Source organism: Rattus rattus, chromosome 8 (assembly GCF_011064425.1).
Source record: "Rattus rattus isolate New Zealand chromosome 8, Rrattus_CSIRO_v1, whole genome shotgun sequence".
Classification (NCBI taxonomy): Eukaryota; Metazoa; Chordata; class Mammalia; order Rodentia; family Muridae; genus Rattus; species Rattus rattus.
This window is the reverse complement of record NC_046161.1, coordinates 77132126-77155023: the sequence shown is the minus strand read 5'-3', so window position 1 is coordinate 77155023 and position 22898 is coordinate 77132126. Positions and strand designations below refer to the sequence as shown.

The 22898-nt window shown below is 37.7% G+C and overlaps 1 protein-coding gene across 1 annotated transcript in view; it reads left to right on the top strand.

Moving 5' to 3' along the window:
* Positions 1-280: 280 nt before the first annotated feature.
* Phip (pleckstrin homology domain interacting protein) overlaps positions 281-22898 on the top strand; it is a 117057-nt gene continuing 94439 nt past the window's right edge. Inside the window, 7 exon segments of the mRNA XM_032909356.1 lie at positions 281-538; positions 644-702; positions 833-862; positions 1053-1080; positions 1083-1111; positions 16856-17006; positions 17095-17193. Coding sequence (XP_032765247.1) covers positions 499-538; positions 644-702; positions 833-862; positions 1053-1080; positions 1083-1111; positions 16856-17006; positions 17095-17193 — 436 coding nt within the window. The 5' untranslated portion in view covers positions 281-498.

The following is a 22898-nucleotide window of genomic DNA, read 5'->3' as shown; positions in this document are numbered from 1 at the left end:
TGCGGCTCCGTGTGCGTCAGATCCCTCCGCGCAGCCGTGCCGGCCCCCTCCTTCCCTCCCTTTCTCCCTCCCGCGGGCGGCCTCCTTAGAGAAAGCGCCTGCCAGGCAGCCCGCCGCTTCGGCTCCGGCATCTTCTCGGGCCGGAAATAAATAAATAAGTCGTGGCCCGGGCCGCGCGGAGGGGCGACCGCGCGGGCGCAGGCCTGGGCCGAGGCACTCCTTTTCCCGCGGGGGCGGGGCGGCGAGAGCGGGCCGCGAAGGCGCGACTCCTTTCTGTGGCGGAGGATCCTGGCGGAGGCGGCCGCAGCCAGGGGCCGCTGCCTGAGAGTTGTTGTTTCCTCCTCCTCCTCCTCCGCCTCCGCCGCCGTTGCTTGAATGGTGGAGCCGAGGCTCGGCTCGTGAGCACACACTGACAGCTACAGGGCAGGCGGCGGCACCGTCCCCGCTTCCCCTCGGCGGCGGGGTGTCCCGCCGGCGGCCCCGAAGTGACCCGCAAACATGTCTCGTGAGAGGAAAGGCCTCTCGGAGCTGCGATCGGGTAAGTCGGGAGCTGCGGGGCCGCCGCGCCGGGCGGACTCGCCCGCGGGCCCCCGCCCCCCGCGGCCGCTCAGCCCGTGTCTCCCCGTCCTTCTCTCCCGCGCAGAGCTCTACTTCCTCATCGCCCGGTTCCTGGAAGATGGACCCTGTCAGCAGGCGGCTCAGGTAGGCGGCGCGCGGCGCGGGCCGGGCGGGCGCTCGCGGTGGCCGCCCGCGGGCGTGGGGAGGGCGGCGGCGGCGGCGGGGGCCGCGGCCCGGGGCGCGGGGCTCCAGCGTCCCCGCTTTGTTGTTGCAGGTGCTGATCCGCGAAGTGGCCGAGAAGGAGGTAAGGGCGCGGCGGCCCGGCGCAATCCCGCCGCACGCCGCCTTCCCGGTCGCTGCGCAAGCCCGGGTGTCCGGCGGGGCGCGGGACGCGGGCGCGGGGGGTCCCCGGCAGGGCGCGGGCGGGCTGGGGAGGGAGCGGCGGCGGCCGGGCTGGGGCCGCGCTCTCACCGGGCGTCCTGTCCCCGCAGCAGCTGCTGCCCCGGCGCACCGACTGGACCGGAAGGAGCACCCCAGGACCTACCAGAATCTGGTGAGACATTCACAGCGCACTGCAAAGAAACTTTTCCCTGAGTCGAATAAAAATTGAATTTCCCGCAATTTTTTACAGAGACAAAAACTTGGCCCCAGAACGGGAAAGCTGCAAAGGCCACGGGGAGGGTTGGGAGGCTGGAGCGGGGGCTGCGGGGGGCGGCGGTCGGGGGTGCGGACGCCCCGGGGCCGCAGGGGCCGCGGACAATTTATTTGTGATATTTTGTTAATGTGCTAGAAATAAAGATACGTCATGAGTGTTGTGCAGTGCAAGGCCGGAGGAGGAGGGGCCGGCGCGCGTATCCGCGCGGGCGCGGGTGCGCGCGCGCGCGCGCGCGAGGCGGCGGCAGCGGGAGCGGCGCAAGCCTGGAGAGCGCGCTCGCCAGCTCCTCGCTTGCTCTGCACGCGCGGCCGGCTCAGCTTTCTCCAGACCCACACAATAGCTGGTGACTAACTGCTCCGAAGTGGCATTAGCATTTCACAAGAAGGCCTTTGAGCCCCGGTGGAACCTTGGCAAGATTTTTTTTTCTCTTTACCCCCCCTTCTCTTCCTTTTGTTTTCTGTATCTTCAGACCAAGATTTTTAATTTTTTTAAAAATCTTTTTGGTTGGAGGCGTTCTGATATGTTTGATGGTAGTCATCCAGCGGCACACTGTGCGTTATACAAACAGATCGGCCGAAGTATAAACCTGGAAGTTTTAATAGGCGTTTCCTAATTTTGTTGATTTTGGGGGGGGGTATATTACCTTCTTTTATTAAAAGTCATTTATAGAGGGCTTTAAAGAATTGTGGTTTTTATCTGCATAGTTGCCGCGTGGTGGACATTGGCTTTTACGTTTTTGTTTATATTGAGATGTTTTTGTTTAATTGATTAAAAAAATAACGTTTTTATAGTTTGTGAGTTTTCAAAGGCAATAATTTGCAAATAATTGCTTTCCAAAAATGGAGCTATCACGAGTATTGTGAATGGTAAGGTAAAGCCTCGCTGTTAGTTTACTTCATTCAGTAAAGGAGCTGTAGTTTTCACAGCATCTTCTTTGCCTAAGACATTAGTTAATATATAGTTAGTTGTTCGTATGCATGTGCATATGCGTATGCATGTCACAGCAGGACCCGTTGAGCAGTTGAAATTTAGACAATGTATTAAATTTTTGAGATGTTTGTGACTCTTAAAGGTAGTTGTAATTACTAATGCTCGCAAGGCTGTAGTGATGAGGCAGTTTTAGTAGTTCAGAATGCAGGTCTTTGAAGTGATGGCATGGCATGATCTTGATAGCTTTTGCTTGGTTTTGGGTAAGAGTCGAATAGGTTTTGTGTGTATGTTTTATGATTTAATATATACTGATTACCCAGTGATCGTTTAGGCTTTAGAAACTTAATAGAGAATGTTTTCATTTCCGTGCTTCCAAGGTAATTTCCAAGTATCGAATTAGGGAAGTTCAGTCAGTTACTTGGTCCAAAGTGATTGAAATTTGAAGTAAACTCCTGGGTTTACCATTTGCAATATTGGAAATTTTTACATTTATGCTTTTTACAAAAATCTTGAGTGTATTTCCTTGCCTTTCGGGCTGTTTATGAAAAAACAAGTATAAAAAATACTGTTACAACCATAGAGCTTTTCTTTTAAAACCAAACTCATCTTTTCCTTTCTTTAAAAACCCCACAAATTCCAAGTCACTGAAAATGGCTGTCTTGCCTACTTCAGAGACTTTAAAGACTTGTGTTTTTTTGAATGAAACATCTAATAGTGTTTTTGACCAAATACTGGTAATGGTTAATCTGTGTAGGAATGTAGGAATATCACTTTGTATCCTGAAATGTAATTTTAAAGATGGTTCTTAGGCTCAAATATTGGTAAGATGAAATATTTGTATTCAGTTTTTCAAACTTCATAAATTGTCATTGTCAGTATGTTATTTATCAAAAGCCACCTGTTTTCCTTGAGAGGTTTTTACCTCAGCAGTCAACGATGGCTTTACTCTAAAGATAGGTAAAAGTTCTTACTGGAACTTGAGTTTGATTCCTGCTCTCTTTCGTTTACTCAACATAGAACTGCACTGGATGCAGGGCACCCTTGAAGTGCTTGCAGGTCCATTAAGCTATACGCCGAGGTGTGGGAGAGCATGGGTTAGCTTTATATGTCACTTTAATTTTGATTTTAGGTAGCTTTAAAATATTTTGACTGTCAGGTTTTTTAACATATTGGAACATATGAAAATTATATTTTGGTAAACACATGCATAGTTGCTTTTATATTCTGTCGTCTTAATTAAATGTCATGACTTAAAGTTTTTCTTTTTGTACATCATATTGAATTAACAAAAATTGATTTAAAATTATTTGGTGAGTAAAAATGTAGTTTCAACTTCTACTTGAAAATGGTTTGGAGTATACTGAACAATAATTTAAGTAGAAAAATTCATATGAAATTGGAATTTTCTAGAAAATCTTGAGGAAAGAACTATACATTTGTACTTAATGAGTTTAAAAATAAGTATTTGTCAACATTGATACCTCTCAATAGAATTCCAATGTCATTCAGTTTTGGTTTAGAGGAAAATAAAGTGTTGAGTGCAGTTTTGAAAGTTTTATAAGTTAGAAAAGTAAAAATGATGTTTTATTTGATATATGATTGAAAAAGGGAATTCTTACAAGCTGAGAACTTTGTCTTTGTATTAAGGATGTGATAGATTATTAACTGTGGTAATACTTAAAACATTCTTGTACAAGTGAATGAAATTTGATAGGATAATTGTTTTTGGAACCATTTAAGTTTATTCAGACTTCATATTTGTTAACCTGGATTTTTTTCTTCTTAAAGTAAAAGACATTTTTCAAATATTCACCAGAATTCTTTTAAATGAAGCCGAGTATTAGGCCAAAAAAAAATTTATTGTTTTTATTTATTTATTTTTAGATAGCCTGGTCTTGAACTGTGTGTGGCTGAGATTGACCTTGATTTTGTGGTGTTCTTGTCCTTCCCCCCCCCCCCCTGCCAGATTACAGAAAGGTTTTGAAGTGCTGGGGTGTAAACCAAGCAGCTTTGGACACACTTGATAAGCACTTCACAGTTGAGCTTGCCACATATTCAGTCCTACCAAATTGTTACAGAGTAAGACGTTTATTTTCTGGACAGTATTTTCAGTTTTTTTAAAATGGGATTTCACTCATCCTAGGGTGGTCTTGAAACTGCTGTAGCCTACACTGGCTTTAGTTCTGTCTTTCTGCCTCAGCTTCCCAAGCTGGGGTTATAGGCATCAGCTACTTGGCTAATTTCTTACTTATGTGTTTGAATTTGTTGGCTTTTCAGTTCCTCTTCCTAGTTGTCTCCTTAACTAGTCCTGACTGCTATTTTATTAGGTCTTAAAGCAAATTATTAAAGCATTTTGATCATACTTGGGATGCTTTTTTATTTATAAGTTACTCTTTTCAGTTGAGTTAATATTTTGCTTATTCGTTTATATATGATTTTGTTTTGAAAATAACTGTATTTCATTTTTTTAAAACTAATTGCATGACATTAGAAATCTTTTTGTCAGTGAAAGAATTAGAAGTCAGGAGATGTGGACTGCTGTCTTAAAGCTAGTTGACAATTAGCTTGCAGGTGATATGAGCAAATTCTAAAATTTATTACTCTTGGCTATTTCTAACTGTAAAAATGTGGATGGAAAGTTATCTGGAAATAAAATTTTGAGTTAGAAATAGAAGCGCATTGTTTTTAAGTTTTTAACATTCATTTTGGAGTATACTTTTCCAAGATGGAAAGTTAAATCTATAGAAATCATACCAGTTTGGAAATTGAATAAATGCTTTTCGTAGTACCATTCTTTGATGGTTGGCCTACTTTGGTTTCTGTTGCTACAATAAAAACTCTTCACGAAAAGCAACTTGGGGAGGAAAGGGTTTATTTCCACCCAGAATTCCCAAGTCACAATTCATTACTGGGAATTCAGAGGAACTGGAGGCAGAAACCTGGAGGCAGGAACTGAATCAGAGTTCTTTGGAGGCTGTGAAGACCTGGTTTATTGATTTGTTCCCCTCTGCTTGCCGAGCTCCTTTTCTTGTGCAGTGCAGGCCAGTCGCCAGCCACTGCGAGCTAGACCCTCATCAGTCTGCAGTTGAGGTACCTCCCTTGCTTAGCCACAGGCTCCTTCAGAGGCTGGCTCCTTCAGTTAGGTTTCCCTTTTCCCAGTTGTCAAGGTGACAACTGAGTTTTTATAATACTATTTCTTCTTGTAAAGATGATTTTTGAGATAGTAGCCACATTGTAGAATACCTCTTTATTGCTGTATAATTCTGTGTTTCTCATTTTGTAAGTAAATAAGTTAGTTACTGGTAACTTCAGAATCAGAGATGAATAGAGGAACCGTAAATAGACTTTATTTAAGGATATGTCTTAGGTATACATATATTTAGAGTATGCTGATTAAAGTGAAAGTCATGGAATAAAACCTAGAGGTAACCTTAAGGAAATTGGTAACATATTAGATGTCTTTAAATGGTCTGTACAAGGGTACTTTGAAGATTTGAGTATAAGCCTTTTCCAAATTGGGAGAGAGCATCCGGGAGGTTGATATTAATGGTAGCATTATAAGGTTTTTTTTTTTTTTTTTTTTTTTTTTTTTTTTTAGTGTCTCTTTTTTCTTCATTTTTAAATTTTTTGAAAGTTTCATATATGTGTGTAATGAAATTAGCTATTTTTTGATGTTGTAATTTAAGAGTTTCAATAAAATACTAAGCTTAGCTTGGTAGTTTATAAAATTGAGCTTTTAAAATGACTTACAATTTTAATGAGGGATAAGATGTGTTAGTAGGTTAGGTGTAAAGGAAATTGTATGTGCTAAAGGACTGAAACATCATTTTTTATATGCAGTTATTTTGTTGGTGCTTAGTATCATCCACTTTTTAAAAATTAGATGCATTTATAAAATTTATATGTGTACTTATTATGTGGATATTCATGAATGTGTGACTGTGGTGATCAGAACAACCTTGGGATATTCCTCAGGTACCATCCACTTGTTTTCTTTCTTTCTTTTTTTTTTTTTTTTTTTTTTTTTGGGCTGGGGACCGAACCCCGGGCCTTGCGCTTTCTAGGCAAGTGCGCTACCGCTGAGCTAAATCCCCAACCCCTTGTTTTTCTTTTTTAAAAGATAGTTTCACTGGCCTACTCTACCAGTAGACTAGCCTGGCTGGTCAACAAGTACCAGGGATCCACCCAGCTATTTGTCCTTTTAGAACTAGAATTATTGTGGATGCCTGGTATTTTTTGACATGAGTTCTGAGGATCAAACTCAATTCTTTACCTACTTTATGCCCCAAACCTATGGAGTTTTTAAATGAAGTAAGTCTACATAAGATTCTTAATACTTACATTGCAAAGTGATATGGACATAAAGGGGTAGTGGAATTGTACCTTTGCTAACTGCATGGTGATGGTTTATAGGCGACAGATGGGCCTTAAAAGTCTGGGAGTAGGAATTGGTGTAGGGTTTGGGTTTGTTCTTGGCAACTTTAGTAGCAGTAAAGGTAGAAATGTGAGGTAGGTAAAGTTTTCCGTAAGGAAAGTGTTTCTTTTTGAGATACATGTACTTATAACTTTCTCACCCTAGCTAATAATACCTTATAAAAAGAAAAGCTACTTGAAAACTTTAGAAAATACTGCTAATGTACTTTTTAGACTTGAAGGTGAAAAAACTCTAAGACATAGAGAAAAGGTGAGTGTAAAACAAATAATTTCTTAAGTATTGTGAATAGGTCTGTAGAAATAGTTTGCTGTTAGCTCTGCTATGACTTTCTGTGAGACGGCAAACTTTAAATATTTGGGTGGTTGAGTTATCTCGAACTGGGCCTGGAGTGGAGATTTAGCTCCCATGGTTAAGTGCTTGCTTAGTGTGAATGAGGTCCTGGATGCATTTCCCAGTGCTAACAGAAGGAAAAAGAACAAAAAACCAGAGGAGGAAAGTACTACACTGACCATGTTAGAGACCAAGTGAAGTCCTTTCTTTTTCTGGCACTTTAGGTGAAGAGGGACTGAGAATTGACATTGGCTCCTTCTATTCCGAAGTTTGTGGCATTTAAAGCCATAGTGGTTTGTTCTTGGACTAAAGAGGATGTTTTCCAAACAAGTTAATAATTCAAAAATTGCACTCTTAGGTTAGTTTATATTAAATATTGGCAAGTTTTTATCAATTTAGAGGTTCTTTGTAAAGATAGGCTTATGTTTATGTCCTTGTTCATTACATCTGGAAATTCTTTGTCTGTAGGCATTTGTCTCTGTCCTAAGTTCTGTTATTATCTACCTACTTTGTGGTGCTTCAGCACGTGGGCAGTGTATTTTGAGCAGTACCTAATCTAATGGGTAAATTCATTCTTATAGTTTGGTTGTGAGCCTAGCCTTTAACGGCTGAGCCATCTCTCCAGCCCCGATAAATTCATTCTTAGGAATAGTTTTCTGATGTGCATTTAGGATTCTCAGAACAATATATTTTTAATATTACTCATGTGGCCTTGCTAAGCAGACAATTTCCTAGTTTATTTTTTATTGACTTCAGGAAGATAAGGCATTAATGAACATATTGGGCATAAAGTATCTCAGTAGGAATTTTAAGTTACTTTTGTAATTATATCTAAAAGTGATAGACTGTCAAATTTCGGAAATCTGAAAATTATAATGTTTTCAGTTTCATATTTTGTTTGAGAAGATATTTTGGTGACATGAATAAACTTTTGAAAAATTCTTTTGAGAAGTCATTTTAAATTAATATGTGAAAGCAAAAGTTTATAAATTAACTTTGCAATTAATAAGGTATTGAGCATATGGATTATAAAAGGGTATAAGTATTCTAAGATATGGAGAAAATTAAACTTTTATTTGTGGAATTTGAGAATATAAGGTATTAATGTAAGTCCAGGATAATGATAGAGAAGTCATTTATGTAAATTTGAGAATGTTTGGTCTCTGTAATAGACAGTCATCATTTGTCTCCAAGCAAGGCTACCTTCAGTTACTCATTTACATGCGAGTGCAGCCTTTGAGCTTGTACGAGGCTTGCTGAGAAGTTTTTATCGTAAGGAGTCTAGGCAGTAACCTAGTGTGGTCTACCCTCTGCTTAGTTTAAAATGCAACTGTAATGCGGTTTGTCATAGCCTTTCAGTTGACAATAGCATGTTAACGACGACACAGAACTAAAGAATGTGTGGTTCTGCTACAGTTGGCATGGCAGGCTAGGTCTCTGTCATGGGTAGAGAGGAGGTGTATAACGGAAAAAGTTATAACAAGTAAGAGAACTACTGTGAGCTGAGTCAGCTCACTTTGGTTTACTTTTGGAGTGGGGGAAACACTGGATTATAGGTAGCTTGGTGAAACGTAAGACTTGACTGTCTCTGATTGTGTTGTGATAATTATTTTGAGTACTGAAGATGAGACATATCTGAGAATGAAACTGGATGTTCTGTTTTTACACTGACTCTTTTAAGAGTAAGCAATTTAAGGACTTTTTTCCTATCCATCGGAAAGTAACTTTATCAGAGTCATAAATTTGAGTTTTAAATTATATCCTTAACATGTTTGAGAGATAATTTATTTTACAACTTTTGCTTATAATTTGATTTTTAAAAACTCAATGTGTTACTCTAAAAAGTCATTTTGTGGTGTTTTAAATTAATTTGAATAGAGCACCACAACTTTGCTCTCTGGAGGAATCTTTAATTCTGCTTGTTTTTACCAAAACAGTGAGATTTTAAATGAATAAAGTTTGAAGTATTTGTATTGCCATTTTCTTTAGCCGACACTGTATTGATAAGCCCAGATGAATTACCTACATGTGTTCTTATGGTTGACTGAAATCTTGAAATCATTCATGTTGTGTTTGTAAGTAGACTTCTAGATTGATTTTGATGTTTGGCAAGGTTCTCTATTGTTAAGCATTTTACCAGGAAATCATGAAAATCTAGGAATTCTCAATACTATTTTGTAAATAGTAGTTATTCTAATTTAGAAGATTGATTTTACTTATAGATTGTAAGTTTTTAATGCTCAAGCTTTTGTGATTGGGAGGGGAGGGGACTAAAATTTTGAGAAGGAAACAGTACTACAAACAGCATTGGAATCTGGAGACCTGGACTTGATCGGTTCCTCTCCTGTTTTCTGAAGGTAAATCCTTAAACGGATTTGCTACTTTTGCTTTACCTATGACATAGGTGGAGTTTCCTTACTTGTTTTTTGCAATCTTTAATGTTTGCAGTTAAATTATGAAAATTGGCACAAAGATGTTTTGGGTTTTCTCCTGTGAGAAGCTGGTCAAGGTTCTTTTGAGCACCAGCTTTAAAGGTGGTTATTGAGATTTATCTCTCTCACACTTTAACAGCAGTGTAAGTCTGGAAGTTCCGAGACTTTTAGTGTTAAAAATTTGGGGTTTTTATGATGAAGCTTAAGGCTTTTAAATAATGAATGTGGTTTTTTATTTGTATTAAAATATATTCTAGAAGTCAGATTGTATGGAGAGCAGAAGTACCAGCCCTTTTGATCTGCCAAAGTTTATTGGTGTCATTACTAGACGGAGTGAATATGCAGTGAACACTTTAACTAAAACTTTGTGTTAACGCCAGACAAACTTCACTTTTGTAAATACCAGTTTGCTAAAGGAAAGGACATTTTTAGGTCAACGTAGGCAAATCAAGTAATCGGTATGAACCTGTGTAGCTAATCTTAAAATGAAACTTCATTGCAAAGATTTTTATTATTGATACGTAATATCATTCATGTACATAATATCATTCATGTATATGCGTCATGAAAGTACAGGGGAAACTGGCAAGGGAACAAAGGGGAGAAGGGCAAGTAGGGGGGATCCCAGGGAGAAATATACCCACTGTACATTGTAAACTTTATAAAATTAAAAAAAAAAATAAAGAGGCTCAAAACAATTTCTCAGGTTAGATAAGTTTTCTCCTCAGTATATGGGTCATTTGTAATATGTTGTTGGAGTATTGTTAAAGTAACAGTTGACTCTACTGGTTGCAATGCTAAGGACACCAGATGATTTAAATAAGTTAGTGATGCCTTATGTGGTGATGAGGACACTGGATTTAACATGCTTTCTCTATTCTCATTGCAAGCACCTCTGATGCCAGGTTGCTTGGATTTGGTTTTTTCTAAGCTACTGACCGTTTCTTTAAAAGTTGAATAAGAGTTGTTGTTTTAGCTTTTTGAGACAGAATTCTCTATAGCCTTGACTGTCTTGGATCTTGCTCTGTATACCGGGCTGGCCTCTGATATGCCTGCCTCTGCCTCCCAAGTACCTCCCTACTACAGCCCACCTCAGTAAGAGTCATAGTATGCCTAGAAATCAGTGGCTTTCAGTTTCCTCACAGTTAACATCTTGAATGATAACATCTTTTAACACTCCCTTCTCATGGTTGCCAACCTTTTTGTGTAAAATGGATAGCTGCTTATATTGGAAAGCAGGTATCTTAGTTTTTCTTTTGTTATAAATACCAAGACCAATAGCAGCTTGGGGAAGGAAAGGGTTATTTCATCTTACAACTTCAGATTACAGTCGTTCACTGGTGGGGAAGAACAAGAGTAAAGCAGGAATCTGGAGGCAAGAACAGAAGAGGCAAGGAGAAACACATCTTACTGGTTTATTCCCCATGGCCTGCTGAGACTGCTTCTTACACAACACTGGACACCTGCCCAGGGGTGCACCACCCAGAGTGAGCTTTGGGTCTTTCCACATCCACCATTACTTAAAAAATGTTCTTCTCAGGTAACAAACCGACCAAAACAGTGTGCTGCCCAGAAGGTTGGTTTACAACCAACCAGCTTAGTTTTTTCCTGTTTTTTTTTTTTTTTCTAATATACTGACTGCTAGTCACATTTTCAGATTATTATCAAACTGTAGTCAATTCTAGAAGTAGAATTCTTATCTACTGTGATGTGAGAAAGAAGGGGTAAGCCTGTGATTTTTGACCAAAGTGAAAAAGAAATGAAAAGAGCTGCATTTCTCTCAGAAATCTTTTGACCCTGACGTGAGAGACATTGCTGGACTGGATCATTCTTTGGGGAAAAGGTCAGTAAAAGTTGACTGCCTTGGTAAAGTGTTTTTGAGTTTTAAGGGTAAGTGCCTAGTGTTGACATGGAGATGATGATTGTAGTTTTGCACATGAGTTCTTAAAGAGACTGAGATTCTCGGTGTTCTGAGGAAGTTGAATGACCAAGACCAAGACTAGATGTAAACTTGTGAAATAGCGTAAGAATTGTCCACAGATGAAATGTAATGTGAGGAAAGATTGTGTGGGTTTGGGCTCTTGACCTCAGGGAACTTGATTACTTTGTGACCTGGGAGAAGAGGATGACTTGCAGTAGAGGGCATGGTTTCACAGGTGGAGAAGAGCTAGCGCATAGCTTGGGAACGAAGAGGGAGAAGTATGCAGCTGGCTCAGATGATGGCAGAGACAGTCAGATAAAGACTTACTAAAAAGACCAACAATACTTGTTTTTCTAGTGCTTTTGTATTTAAATAAAATTTTATATTAAGATACTTGTAGGTTAAGAGAAAGCAGAGGGAGCCCATGTTCACCGAGGTCCACTGAGAATATTTTGCAAAATCGTGGTGATGATATTGACTTTGATTGAGCAAAAGGATCTCATTTTGATCCCAGTTTCTTCCACATTTGCTTACTGTGGATGTGTGTGTGTGTGTGCATGTGTGTGCTCGCGCGCGCATGTTACATTCTATGCGATTACCTATTTCCCCCACTATATGAATTATATGTAATATGTATCTGAGAGTATAGTTAACATAGCAGTTGATTCTTATACAACAGGCACAATACGAAGGACATTTCATTTATCCAAGACCATTGCCAAGTACCAGGATATCTTTTATGAATACTCTCACTCTAACAGTGTCTTGCCTGTCTAAAATGTATCTCAAAAAGTGATATAACTTGAATCAGGTTTATGCACATGAAAGTTGTTTTAGACTGAGTCAAAAAAGTGAGGGAAGAAATGAGACTGATAATAGACTATTTAAGCATATGTTTAAGGAGGCAAGCAATGGAAACATCTGGATGATTAAAACTGAAAGGAAATAGAGAACAGGTCAGGCAAAATTTGAGGGTTTCACTAAGAAGGAACATGAGGATGTTTAATGTGGATATGATGAGTAGTTGAGAAGAACTAGTTTGGGATTTCTTCGAAGTCAAAGCATAGGTAGAGTTTTTCGACCTTCCATGTTAAAGGGAACAATTGTGCTCAGAAACAGAATAGATTCAGTTGTAGCTTTAAGGATTCGATGGAATGAAAACAACCCTCCACTCCAACTTCCAGTAAGTAAGAAAGGGAGTATGGAAAACAGCTTATTCCTTGGGAAATTGTCTCAAGCAAGAAGGTAGATACACACAGTATAACAAAAGCTACATTTTATTATGCTGAAGGTCTTACACAAGGTTCGCATCCTATAAATTCTAACTAAGCCTCCCCAAGGCTGCTCACCTGTGCCTCAGATCTTAGCTGAATGTCAGGTTCAGTCTCTATTAGAAGTCTATGATTTGGGGATCAGGACCCTGGGAGACCCCAGCTGCAGAGCACATCAAGGTGGCATCTCTCCAGATGGAGAGCAGAGTATCTCATGGTCTCTGCTTAGCTACAGTCCCGTGGCCATCATGGGGTCCTAGGACTGTGTCTGGTTATATTGAGTGAGTGATGCCATTGAATTCTGGTTCTCGGATAAAGCCTTGGGTCTAGTGGAGATCCTGAGCTCTCTTTACATGTCTAAAAGGCACTTTCTTACTATGCTCACTGTAGAAAGAAACAGTTTGTCTTTGCCCAACACCCCTGCCCCCCAACCTCCTGCCCCAGCACACTTTGGTGATAACAGCTTACAGGCTGCTGAAGAGAAACAGTGACAATGATAAAAACACTGAGATATGTATTCTCCCATGTTACTTATATAAGAATACTTGAATAGTACTAGGACTTTGCTTTTTCTTTTAGAATTTGGTTTGGGGAATTTTCTGTGACAAAGGTGTTTGAAACTATTAGATAAAGCATTAAAATGTATAAAGTGAAATATTGTTTCTTCTATTTTTATGCACTAGGATAGGTGCTAATAAAATGTTTTCAGATTGAGTAGTGGCAAAGTCAGCAATTTTTATTTTGATGTTAATATGTTCATTTACCTAAACTATCATTTAACTCCTTGAATTACTCTTAGCTACTTTGTAGACAGGCAAACAGCTCTAATCCTGTGTCTTACAACCGACCCAGATAAGTTGGTTGGTGATTCCAATACAGTCTGTGGTCTTCTGGAATCCCAGGCAAAGAGATGAGGAATGGATTTCTGGTGAGGATTATAGTTACTATTAGATTCTCACGGAGGTTTTAAAGTATCAAAATCTGTATATGCTACAAAGGGTTAAGGCCAATGAAGGGAAACTGAAACTGAAACTTCACATGAAAACACATGTGCAAGAGAAGGGACTAAGGTGTTTGAACAGCGCCTGGACTGCAGTGAAGCACAGGAGGAAAGGTGTGGAAGTGGGCAGATAAAGAAAAGATTTCCAGTAGACAAGTGGACTTCTATATTTAATATCTCAAAGCTGAGAAAGTATAACATTAAGAACTGAATGTTTAAAAAAAATATTAAAAAAAAAAAGAACTGAATGTTTCTTTTCTAACTCGGAAGTGAAAGTTCAGTATGAAAAATTAGAATATTCTATATTATCAAAGAAAGCTTTAAAAGTCGAAGACCATTATAAACTAATGTTAACAAATAATGAACTACATACATCTGGGTAAAATGAAAAATTGAAAAGGAATTTTGAACAGTTTTAGAATCACATTGAAATGCTTGTATGTGGGCTCAGTGTTTGAGGGCATTTGTATGTAGCTCTTGTCAAGGACCTGAGTTGAGATTGCAGCACCTGCACAGGCATCTTAGGACCACGTATGACTCCCATTCCTGGGAGCACTTTCTTGCCTCTGCAGGCACTGGTTGTGCTTGTGTGAGCATGCACACAATTTTGAAAACCTTTTTAAGGCAATAATTATGTACTTTTGGTCCAAAGGGGACCTTATAAATACTCCAGGCCTTTTCATTTAAAATTTAGTTCTTTATTTCTTGTAATTTAAGGTGTAGGGGTGTGTGTGTGAGTGTGTGTGTTGTGCGTGTGTGCGCACGCGCCCATATGAGTACAAGCAGGGAATGAGGATGACTATGGGTATTTTGCTCCATCACTCTGTCTTGGTCCTTTGAAACGGTGGTCTTCTGCTGATTTGGGCACTAGACTAGCCCTCAGAAAGCTCCAGTAGTCTTCCTGTCCCCGCTCTCAATCCTTGGGGATTGCAGGCATATGTGACCCTCCATTTCTATGTGGACTGTAGGGATTCGAACTCTGCTCCCCAGCCCTTGCTTGCTCAGCAAGTACTGTTACCTGCTGACCAGATTCCCGGGCACAGTTTTATTTTTAGTTAACACGGTAATTCTTCATGAGTAAAGTGCAGTGATAAATGAATTATGTGGTTATAAATCAGTGTTTAACACATCTAGCACCTGATATATTTATCATGGAATTATGGTAAGAACACTCAAAATCTTTTGAGCTATTTAGGTAATTGATAACTGTACTCGTCTCTTGTATGTAGAATTCCAGAATTTTCTGGGACCAAGCAAAGAAGAGTAGAAATACAATTAAAAAAACTCTTACTTGTTTTGCTTTCTTTAGAACACTAAAGATAATTTAATACTCATTAGTGTTTCCTAAAGTATGTTCTGAGTATGACATACTAGGGAGAAAGTCAAGCTTCAGCCAAGCAAGTTAGGGAAATTACAGGCTAAACAACATTAAAAACAGATTTATCTAGTTTCTCAAAAGTGTTACCAATACTGGCCAGAAGGGTATATTGTACATAATTTGTAATGCATATTTTATTAAGGTTCTTTTTTTCTAAAGGTATTTATCCTGCCCTTTTGAACTTTTAAACAACATATCTATCTGTCTGTCTATCCTAGACTCTGATGTTTTTAATTATCAGTGTGACAGTACCTCATCCTCACAACAGGAGTGTTTCTCTAGAAGGATGTTTACTAGCTAACACTGAAATACATTCACACTAGTCTTCAGAGTATAGTAAAACTTAGAGGTGTATTTCGGTAGTAGAATGCTTGCTGAGTGACTCAAGGCTCTGAGTTCTATCTCTAGCACCAAGGAAGGGAAAATAAAAAGAATATTAAAGATAATATGAGATTCAATAAAAAGATTTATCTATTTACATTCCTCTTAATGTAAATTAAGAAATTCATATTAGGATTTACCAAATGGATGAAATACTTTGAAACTTGGTCTGAAGGCCTCTTCTCACCCATACAAATTATGGAAGTTCATTTGTTGATGTGCATCATACTCTACTGGTGGCTGCAATTAATGTTTAACAGGCTAGAAACCTATTAAATACCAGTAATAATTTTATGTTATCACAAGTAACATCTGTGTAATACTTTTTCAAAGTTAACTTATGAGGGAAATTGCTGTTTTTTATTTACCCTATCTGTATCTTTAACATCTGGCTTACCTAGACCATTAGTCTTTGTTGATTCTGGTGTGAAATCATAAGTTGTATATATGGCTTTATGGAAACTACAAAAGAAAATGGCAGTTAAAGGCAAGCTAAGTTTTACTATTAGTTATGGTTTTTAACTGAAGAATCATCTGGTTCTCAGCATGGTTTAAGAGCCCCACTTCTACAATGGGACATATTTTATAACTTTGATAGGTAAGAGTATATATTCTAATTTAGTTTGGATTTTGAGACTTTATTGAAAGATGAAATAATAAAAAGTATTAGCATTATGATTTCAAATGCTGCTGAAACTTGTATGATGCAACAGTTAGAATTTTGCCCCCACTTTTTGAAAGTATGTTGGTAAATTAAAAAGTTAGCATGGTGGGGCATGGTGGTGCACATCTTTAATTCTAGCACTTGGGAGACAAACATAGTTCGAGGCCAACATGGTTTACATAGCCCCATAGTTCCAGAACAGTTGGGGCTAAGTAGAGAAACCCTGTCTCTAAAAACAACAATAAAAGTTAGCATAGATGGCATACTAAAAATCCCCAAAATTTGTATAATGAGAACCTAAAAATATTGTCTTTAACTTTTAATTATTTTAGATAATAGCAGTTTTAAAACATTGATTTTATGAGGTTTTTTTGTTGTTGCTGCTTAAGTTTTAGGAACTCCAACTGAAATATACCATATAATTCGATAATTGTATTTGTGCTGGGGTGGGGGTTATTCTGTTTCCATCCCAGGCTGGCCTCAACTTTACACAGTGAAGGATCTGCATGTCCAGACTACTGGGATTATAGGTCTGAACCACCAGATCCCAGATATATAGTGTTAGAGATAACATATAGTGTTGCATCCTAGGCAAGCTCTGTCAACCAGAGCGTATCCTCAGCCCGGAAACTCTGTTGTTTATCATTGTTTAGTATTGGCTACCTTGTTTATAGAATCTGTTACAATAGTTTATACTAGTCTATAGTGCCTTTTTCTTTCTTCTTGGTGGACTAAATAATACTGTGAAATATGTTGTTTAACAGAGTGGAGCATTCTCTTCAAGTGTTGACTGACCTAAACAGATTGTAACTTTAAAAACTGTTTTACTTAGCATTGCAGAATAAACATTTTTGTTTGTGTGGTACATAATAGGTGCCTTTGTCTTTCTTGACAAAATAGGTGAAGTATTATAGACACCTTGCACCTGATCACTTGCTGCAAATCTGTCATCGACTAGGACCTCTTCTTGAGCAAGAAATTCCTCAGAGTGTTCCTGGAGTACAAACTTTATTAGGAGCAGGAAGACAGTCCTTGCTACGTACAAATAAAAGTATGAGTGTTTTCCATTACACTTTGGATCTTCTTTTTCTCACTTTTTGTGTTTTATTTTTGTATTCATGAACTGTATGTTTTAATAGGCTGCAAGCATGTGGTATGGAAAGGATCTGCTCTGGCTGCACTGCACTGTGGGAGGCCACCAGAGTCTCCAGTTAACTATGGCAGCCCACCTAACATTGGTGAGTTGGATTTACTATGTTGTGATAGCCTCTGGGTAAAGATTTCTTGAAAATAATGTTTTTAGTTACTGTGCTGTCAGAGAACTTTTTATCTGTACATATTAGATATATCAACATTCAAAGATGGAAACCTCTTGGACTTTCTTAGGTCAATAGTTTTAATAATAAAGTCATAATGTACAATTTTAAATTATCTTACGAAGATATTATCTTATTAATGTTTTAATTTTGCTAAAATTTCCCAAACTTGCAAATAAGTTTTCCTCTCGAGTTGCTTTATAGACACAGCCTAATATCTCTTAGTACTACATTTTGTCTTTGAATTAATAGAGTATCCTCATGTCTGAACTTCTTGATCTTGTCACTTGCCTTTCTTCCATCCAGTATATTGTCTAACACTATAATATAATATTAATTTGTATGACTTTACTTTTGCTCTTCGCAGAGCAGTGCAAAGGTAAATTCTTACATGTTAGAGACTTATTTCTTGTACCAGTACGTCAGCGCCTGGATTAGAGATCGTCTTGTGTTAGCCCTAGCTTCTTCCCTCATGTGCACTATTGATGTCTTTTATTGGAGGTGAAAAGTGCTCATTATTTAAAAATAATGTCTGCCTCATTAATTTTCCTGTGTAGATGTAGAACTTCAGTTAAACAAATACAGGACTTTTTTGATGTAATCTGTTACACTCTTGTCTGTTTACATTTTTTCTTTCTATGATAATATTCTGATATTTGTATGACCATAATCATAGTTGATCATATTTTATTTATCTTCCTGGTGAGATTCAACACAATTTTAAAATCAATCTAACATTAAAAAGAATTCCATTTTTATTATATATACTGCTTCTTTCTATTCATCAATTTTTCCTTCAGCTTTCTTTGTTCATTGCTCCTCTCTTCTCTTCAGCTCACACTCTGTCCCTCTGTACTTTGCACTTAGTTCTCCTCACAGAAGTATGGTCATGCCAGCCTGCTTTCTTAGTAAGCTGCTTTCCTTTCACAGTCACTTCTTGTGTTTTTTCTTGTCATAGTTTTAGTATAATACTTTACAGTTTGTGTTAAGTCATTTCGCACTTAATTATTTTCTTTTTGTATTGCCGCTTGTTTCTTTTTTTTTCTTTTTTCTTTTTTCTTTTTTTCGGAACTGGGGACCGAACCCAGGGCCTTGCGCTTGCTAGGCAAGTGCTTTACCACTGAGCTAAATCCCCAACCCCTTGCTGCTTGTTTCTTAATTTTTCTATAAATATATTTTTATTGGGAACTGTGTAAGTGAAAAGGGTCATTGTCCCATCAGGTTATTCTTTTTTCTTTTCTTTATAAAATAGAAAGGTAGCTTTTCAGACTCCCAGGATGGTTTTTTTGCATTATAGAAAAGTTCTATTGTTTACACTTGTATTTCAAGTTCCAGGTGACAAAGGGGTAGATTTTTAAAAAAAAAAAAAAATAACTATTTTCATAGGGAGTTCAGGGCGTTTAGAGTTGTGTTTTCATTCCTTAAGTAACTAATTGGTCAGATTTACTTGTAAGTTACAGCTGTGATGACAGGTTCTCCTGTCCCTGATGTAGCTGGCAAGTGACTGTTTATTACAATGCACTCAGGTTCTCCTCAGTCCTCCTCACCTGCTTTCCCACAGTGATTGCTGAGTTTGATGTTGGTTTTCATCTTTATAAAGAACAAAGATTGTCATCCTTTCATAAGGACTTTGACTTTTTCAGTTTCTTTAAGGATCCTGTGAATTTAATATTTGAACATTTCCTAGGAAATATTTTGGAAATTAGGAAGTTCATAGTAAGGCTGAGTAGATTTTATATAGATAATAGTGATTTGTTTAGCTCCTCAAAAATGACTCAATGAAATAAAATAATCGTCCACAAAATAACTGTTATAACATATAATGCTTTGATTGCTTAGGGATAGCCAATATAAATAAATGTTAGTATAAAATAGCTTTGAGTTTGAGGAACAAGTGGTTTCACTTGGATTCCATAGTGGCTCTGTAGGAGACCTCTTAATCAACGAAGAAACCAGATTGTAGATGAGTGGTAACAAAATTCAGTTCATTCTCTGGTTTTGATTTGCAGCTTCTGCATTCAATTCATATCACTATTATATATTAGTCTTTTATTTCTGTGAAATTATTTATGCATCAATGTACCGGCTATGTCTATTTATTATTTGAGTTAGTAATCCTTGGATCACTTTGTCTTAGTATAGGAACTGTGGAAATAATGGAGCATAGTATATTCTTTTAAGTTAAGTACTTGAATTTGAAATTAGGTACTCAGTCTTTTAAAGAAAATTACAGGAATCTCTGTACATTAGGCTTGTAGCTAAGGATGACTTTGAACTTGTGATTCTGCTCCCCTTTACCTCCTGAGAGCTGAGACTGTAGGTGCACACTTTACATCAGCTGTGTCCTGTGCTAGGGGTCGAACTCAGTGTGGTGGATAAAGCCCAAGAAAGAACTCCACCAACCACGCTGTATCCCTAACCTCAAGTTTTATTCTTAGAGTAGCTGGGCTTGTTTCACTTAAGTAGCTTTGTTTTTAGTTAGATCATTTCCAGTTTCATCATCACTGCAGCCAAGTGAGAAAGTTTCAGTAAATTTTCTTAAAGCGAATTTTACATTATTTCATCCATTTCTCCATAAAGACCTCAATTTAACTGGAATTCTGTTAAAATGCATCTGTCGCATCTTAATTTTTCTCTCTTGACACTTGTTCCTTTGTATTTTGTGTGTCAATCATAACTAGACTTACTGTGTTTGGAGTTTTTCATTTTTTCTTTCTCTTTTATTGAGATAGGGTGTCACTGTATTTCAGACTGACTTTGCAGAGTTAATTACAAACCTGTACCACCTTGTCCACAAGCTCTGGAACTGACTTGTTAAGTTTTTTTATTGTGTTTACTATGTTTGTATTTTGCATGTGTGTGCTTGCTACATATTTGTATGGAGGTTCGAGAACAAGTTGTGGGAGTTGGTTTTCTCCACCATGTGGGTCCTGGGGATTGATGTCAGAGTATTTGGCTTCACAGCAAATACCAAAACCCTCTGACCCATCTCCTCATTCTATCTTTTTAATGCTGTTTTATGGACCCAGGCTATTGTACACGCTGTTCCCTCAACCTGGGAATATATTCTCCTCCTGTCAACATTTTTTGGCTATTTTCCAGTTTTTTAGATTTTCAGAGAATTTACTTAAACTTACTCCCCCATATGCTTGGAACCTTTGCTATGTGTTCCAAATTTTCCTTTATTTGATAACATTTACCATTGTTCTAAGTCCTTATTTCCTGTCTTTCTTCCTTGCTAGACTCAGTCTCCGTAAGGGTAAGTACCATATCTTCTTTTTTTCTCTGTTAACATCCAGTTGACTACACTCGTACCATACATGCTCTATAAATATTAGTTGGCTTAAATGACTGAGATGTTTGACATAGAAAAAAAGCTACCTAAAATTTTAAGGGTAGGCACGTGAGGTCCTAGGTGTGATATGTAGCACCAACCAAAAATTAAAACATTTAAAGAATTTTTATTAAAGTAACTAAGCTTTTTACCAATACTTAAAATTTAAAGGTATTCTTCTAGTTGAAGTAGCAGATTGATTCCTAGGAGAGAAAAAGGAAAATAAATACCATTTTAATGACAGTCACTGTCTCTTGTGTAATTCTTGGGAGTATCATTTCTTCCTGTCTGAAATTTCAACTGCTTTGCTTCTCCGTTTTAGATAATATTCATTGCTTACAGTATTTACTAAATCTATTATCCTTAAGTAAAACAACCGAACACCAACACTTCACGTGGGAGGATTTCCTTGTAGCTTTTGAGTATACTAATCCTTTTACTCACATAAGTAAAGTAAGGAGAAAAGCTTTCCTGGTTGGTTTCCATCTTCTATTCCTCATTACCTCTCTGCATCATTATTAAGGGTTTGTCCTTCTAATTCTGAAGTTGGAGCTGTTGTTCATTATGTGATTTATCTTGTTCTGCTCTAGGTGGTACTGTAGAAATGAACTAAATTCTGTTGAAATGTTTTCCAAATGCTATCTGGCCTTAATGTCTTTATTAACAGTAACCGCAGAATAATTTGTATGTGTATAGTGATTTAATGTTTCCTTTTAAATCTTCTTAATAAAATAGAACTATCTTTGATACTTTTTTTTTAAACTCTAAAAGCTCAGTGAAGTGTGTGGGGTGATCTGCGCGAGTGTGTGTGCGTGCAGCTACAAACACATGCATACACATATAGAGCCACGTGTCATACTCTGTTGCTATTCACCTCATTTTTTGAGTTAAGATCTCATTGAACTTTAGAGCTCATTGACTTTGCTAGGCTGACTGGACAGCAAGTCTCCTAGATATTGCTGTCTCTGCCTTTTCAGCACTAAGGCTGTCACGTCTGTCTCATTTGGGTGCTGTGGTCTAAACTCAGGTTCTTATGCATGCTTAGCAAACACTTTATTTACCGAGCCAGGTCCCCAGTGAGTTTTTATAAATAAAACTTAGATGAAAATTGAAGGCCTGTTCGTTTATCTTCTGGCTTACAAATCAGACTCTGTAATGGGTAAAATTCTTTTCTTCTTGATTGTGTTTTTGAGACATGATCTCCTTACGGGGCCCTACACCAGCCTTATACTTCTGCCTTAGTCTCCTCAACACTGGGATTACAGGTCTGTTCCACTGTGCTCAACAATATGTGACTTTCTTGAATCTAAAATCTTATTTTCTACTAAGCTTTGAATTCAAGCTAAAAATAGAATCAATGTAATTGGTTATAATAGTTTTGGATATTTCCTTTTAGGCTTGTTTCCTAGTGTTACACTCATTGATAGTACTAATGTCATATTACTCTATAATCCATTCTGTTGGGATCATTAAAATTTACTCTGTTTTCTTACGGATAAGGCATCTAGTCTCGTATGACAAAGATGACAAAAAGTAGACCAAGAGCATTGCATAGTGTCTAGACTGTTGGAAAGCACTCAGAACATATTAGCCATTATGATCCATTAGTACAGATATGCTGTGTTGACATTTTTCAGCATTTTTGAACTTCATCTGCTAATATTTTACTTTTTAAAAATACATTTTGTTTGTGTGTATACTTGTGCTACAAGGAACCCTTTTGTGGTCCTTTGAAATAAGTAACATTTTATGTTTATTAAATACTTTATACCATATAGTATGTTTGTATGATAGAAATGCTGAAATTACTGTCATCCTATAAAGACAAGCATTTTTTAAAACTTAAAATCATAGAGAAATTGTTTTCAGAATGTTTGGTCATGAATAAAGAGTTATTCCACTAAAATTGAAGATATACTTGATAATTTGTTTTCTTTTGCTCATTTAAGTTTTTATCAATTTGTTGTCATTAAAATTTGGCTTCGTAGATTTCCAAAGTCTTTAATGTACAGATATTAATTCTGAGTCTTATATTTAGAAAGCCTTTCTTTACATTGTGGAGATTAAAATGAAACTTAAGTTACAGATTACTCAAAGTTTATTTTCTTGTGCTTTAGTTTAGGAAACATTTTGGTGGTTATTATTCCTAATCTTAATGACATTACCATTTGACTCAGGATACGAAGAAAAATTTTTAAGTATGTGAGTGGGTTTTAAACAAGAGTTGTGGAGTTAAATTAAAAAGTTAGGATAATAAAGTTAATTTAATAAACATTAAATTACTTAAAGCAAC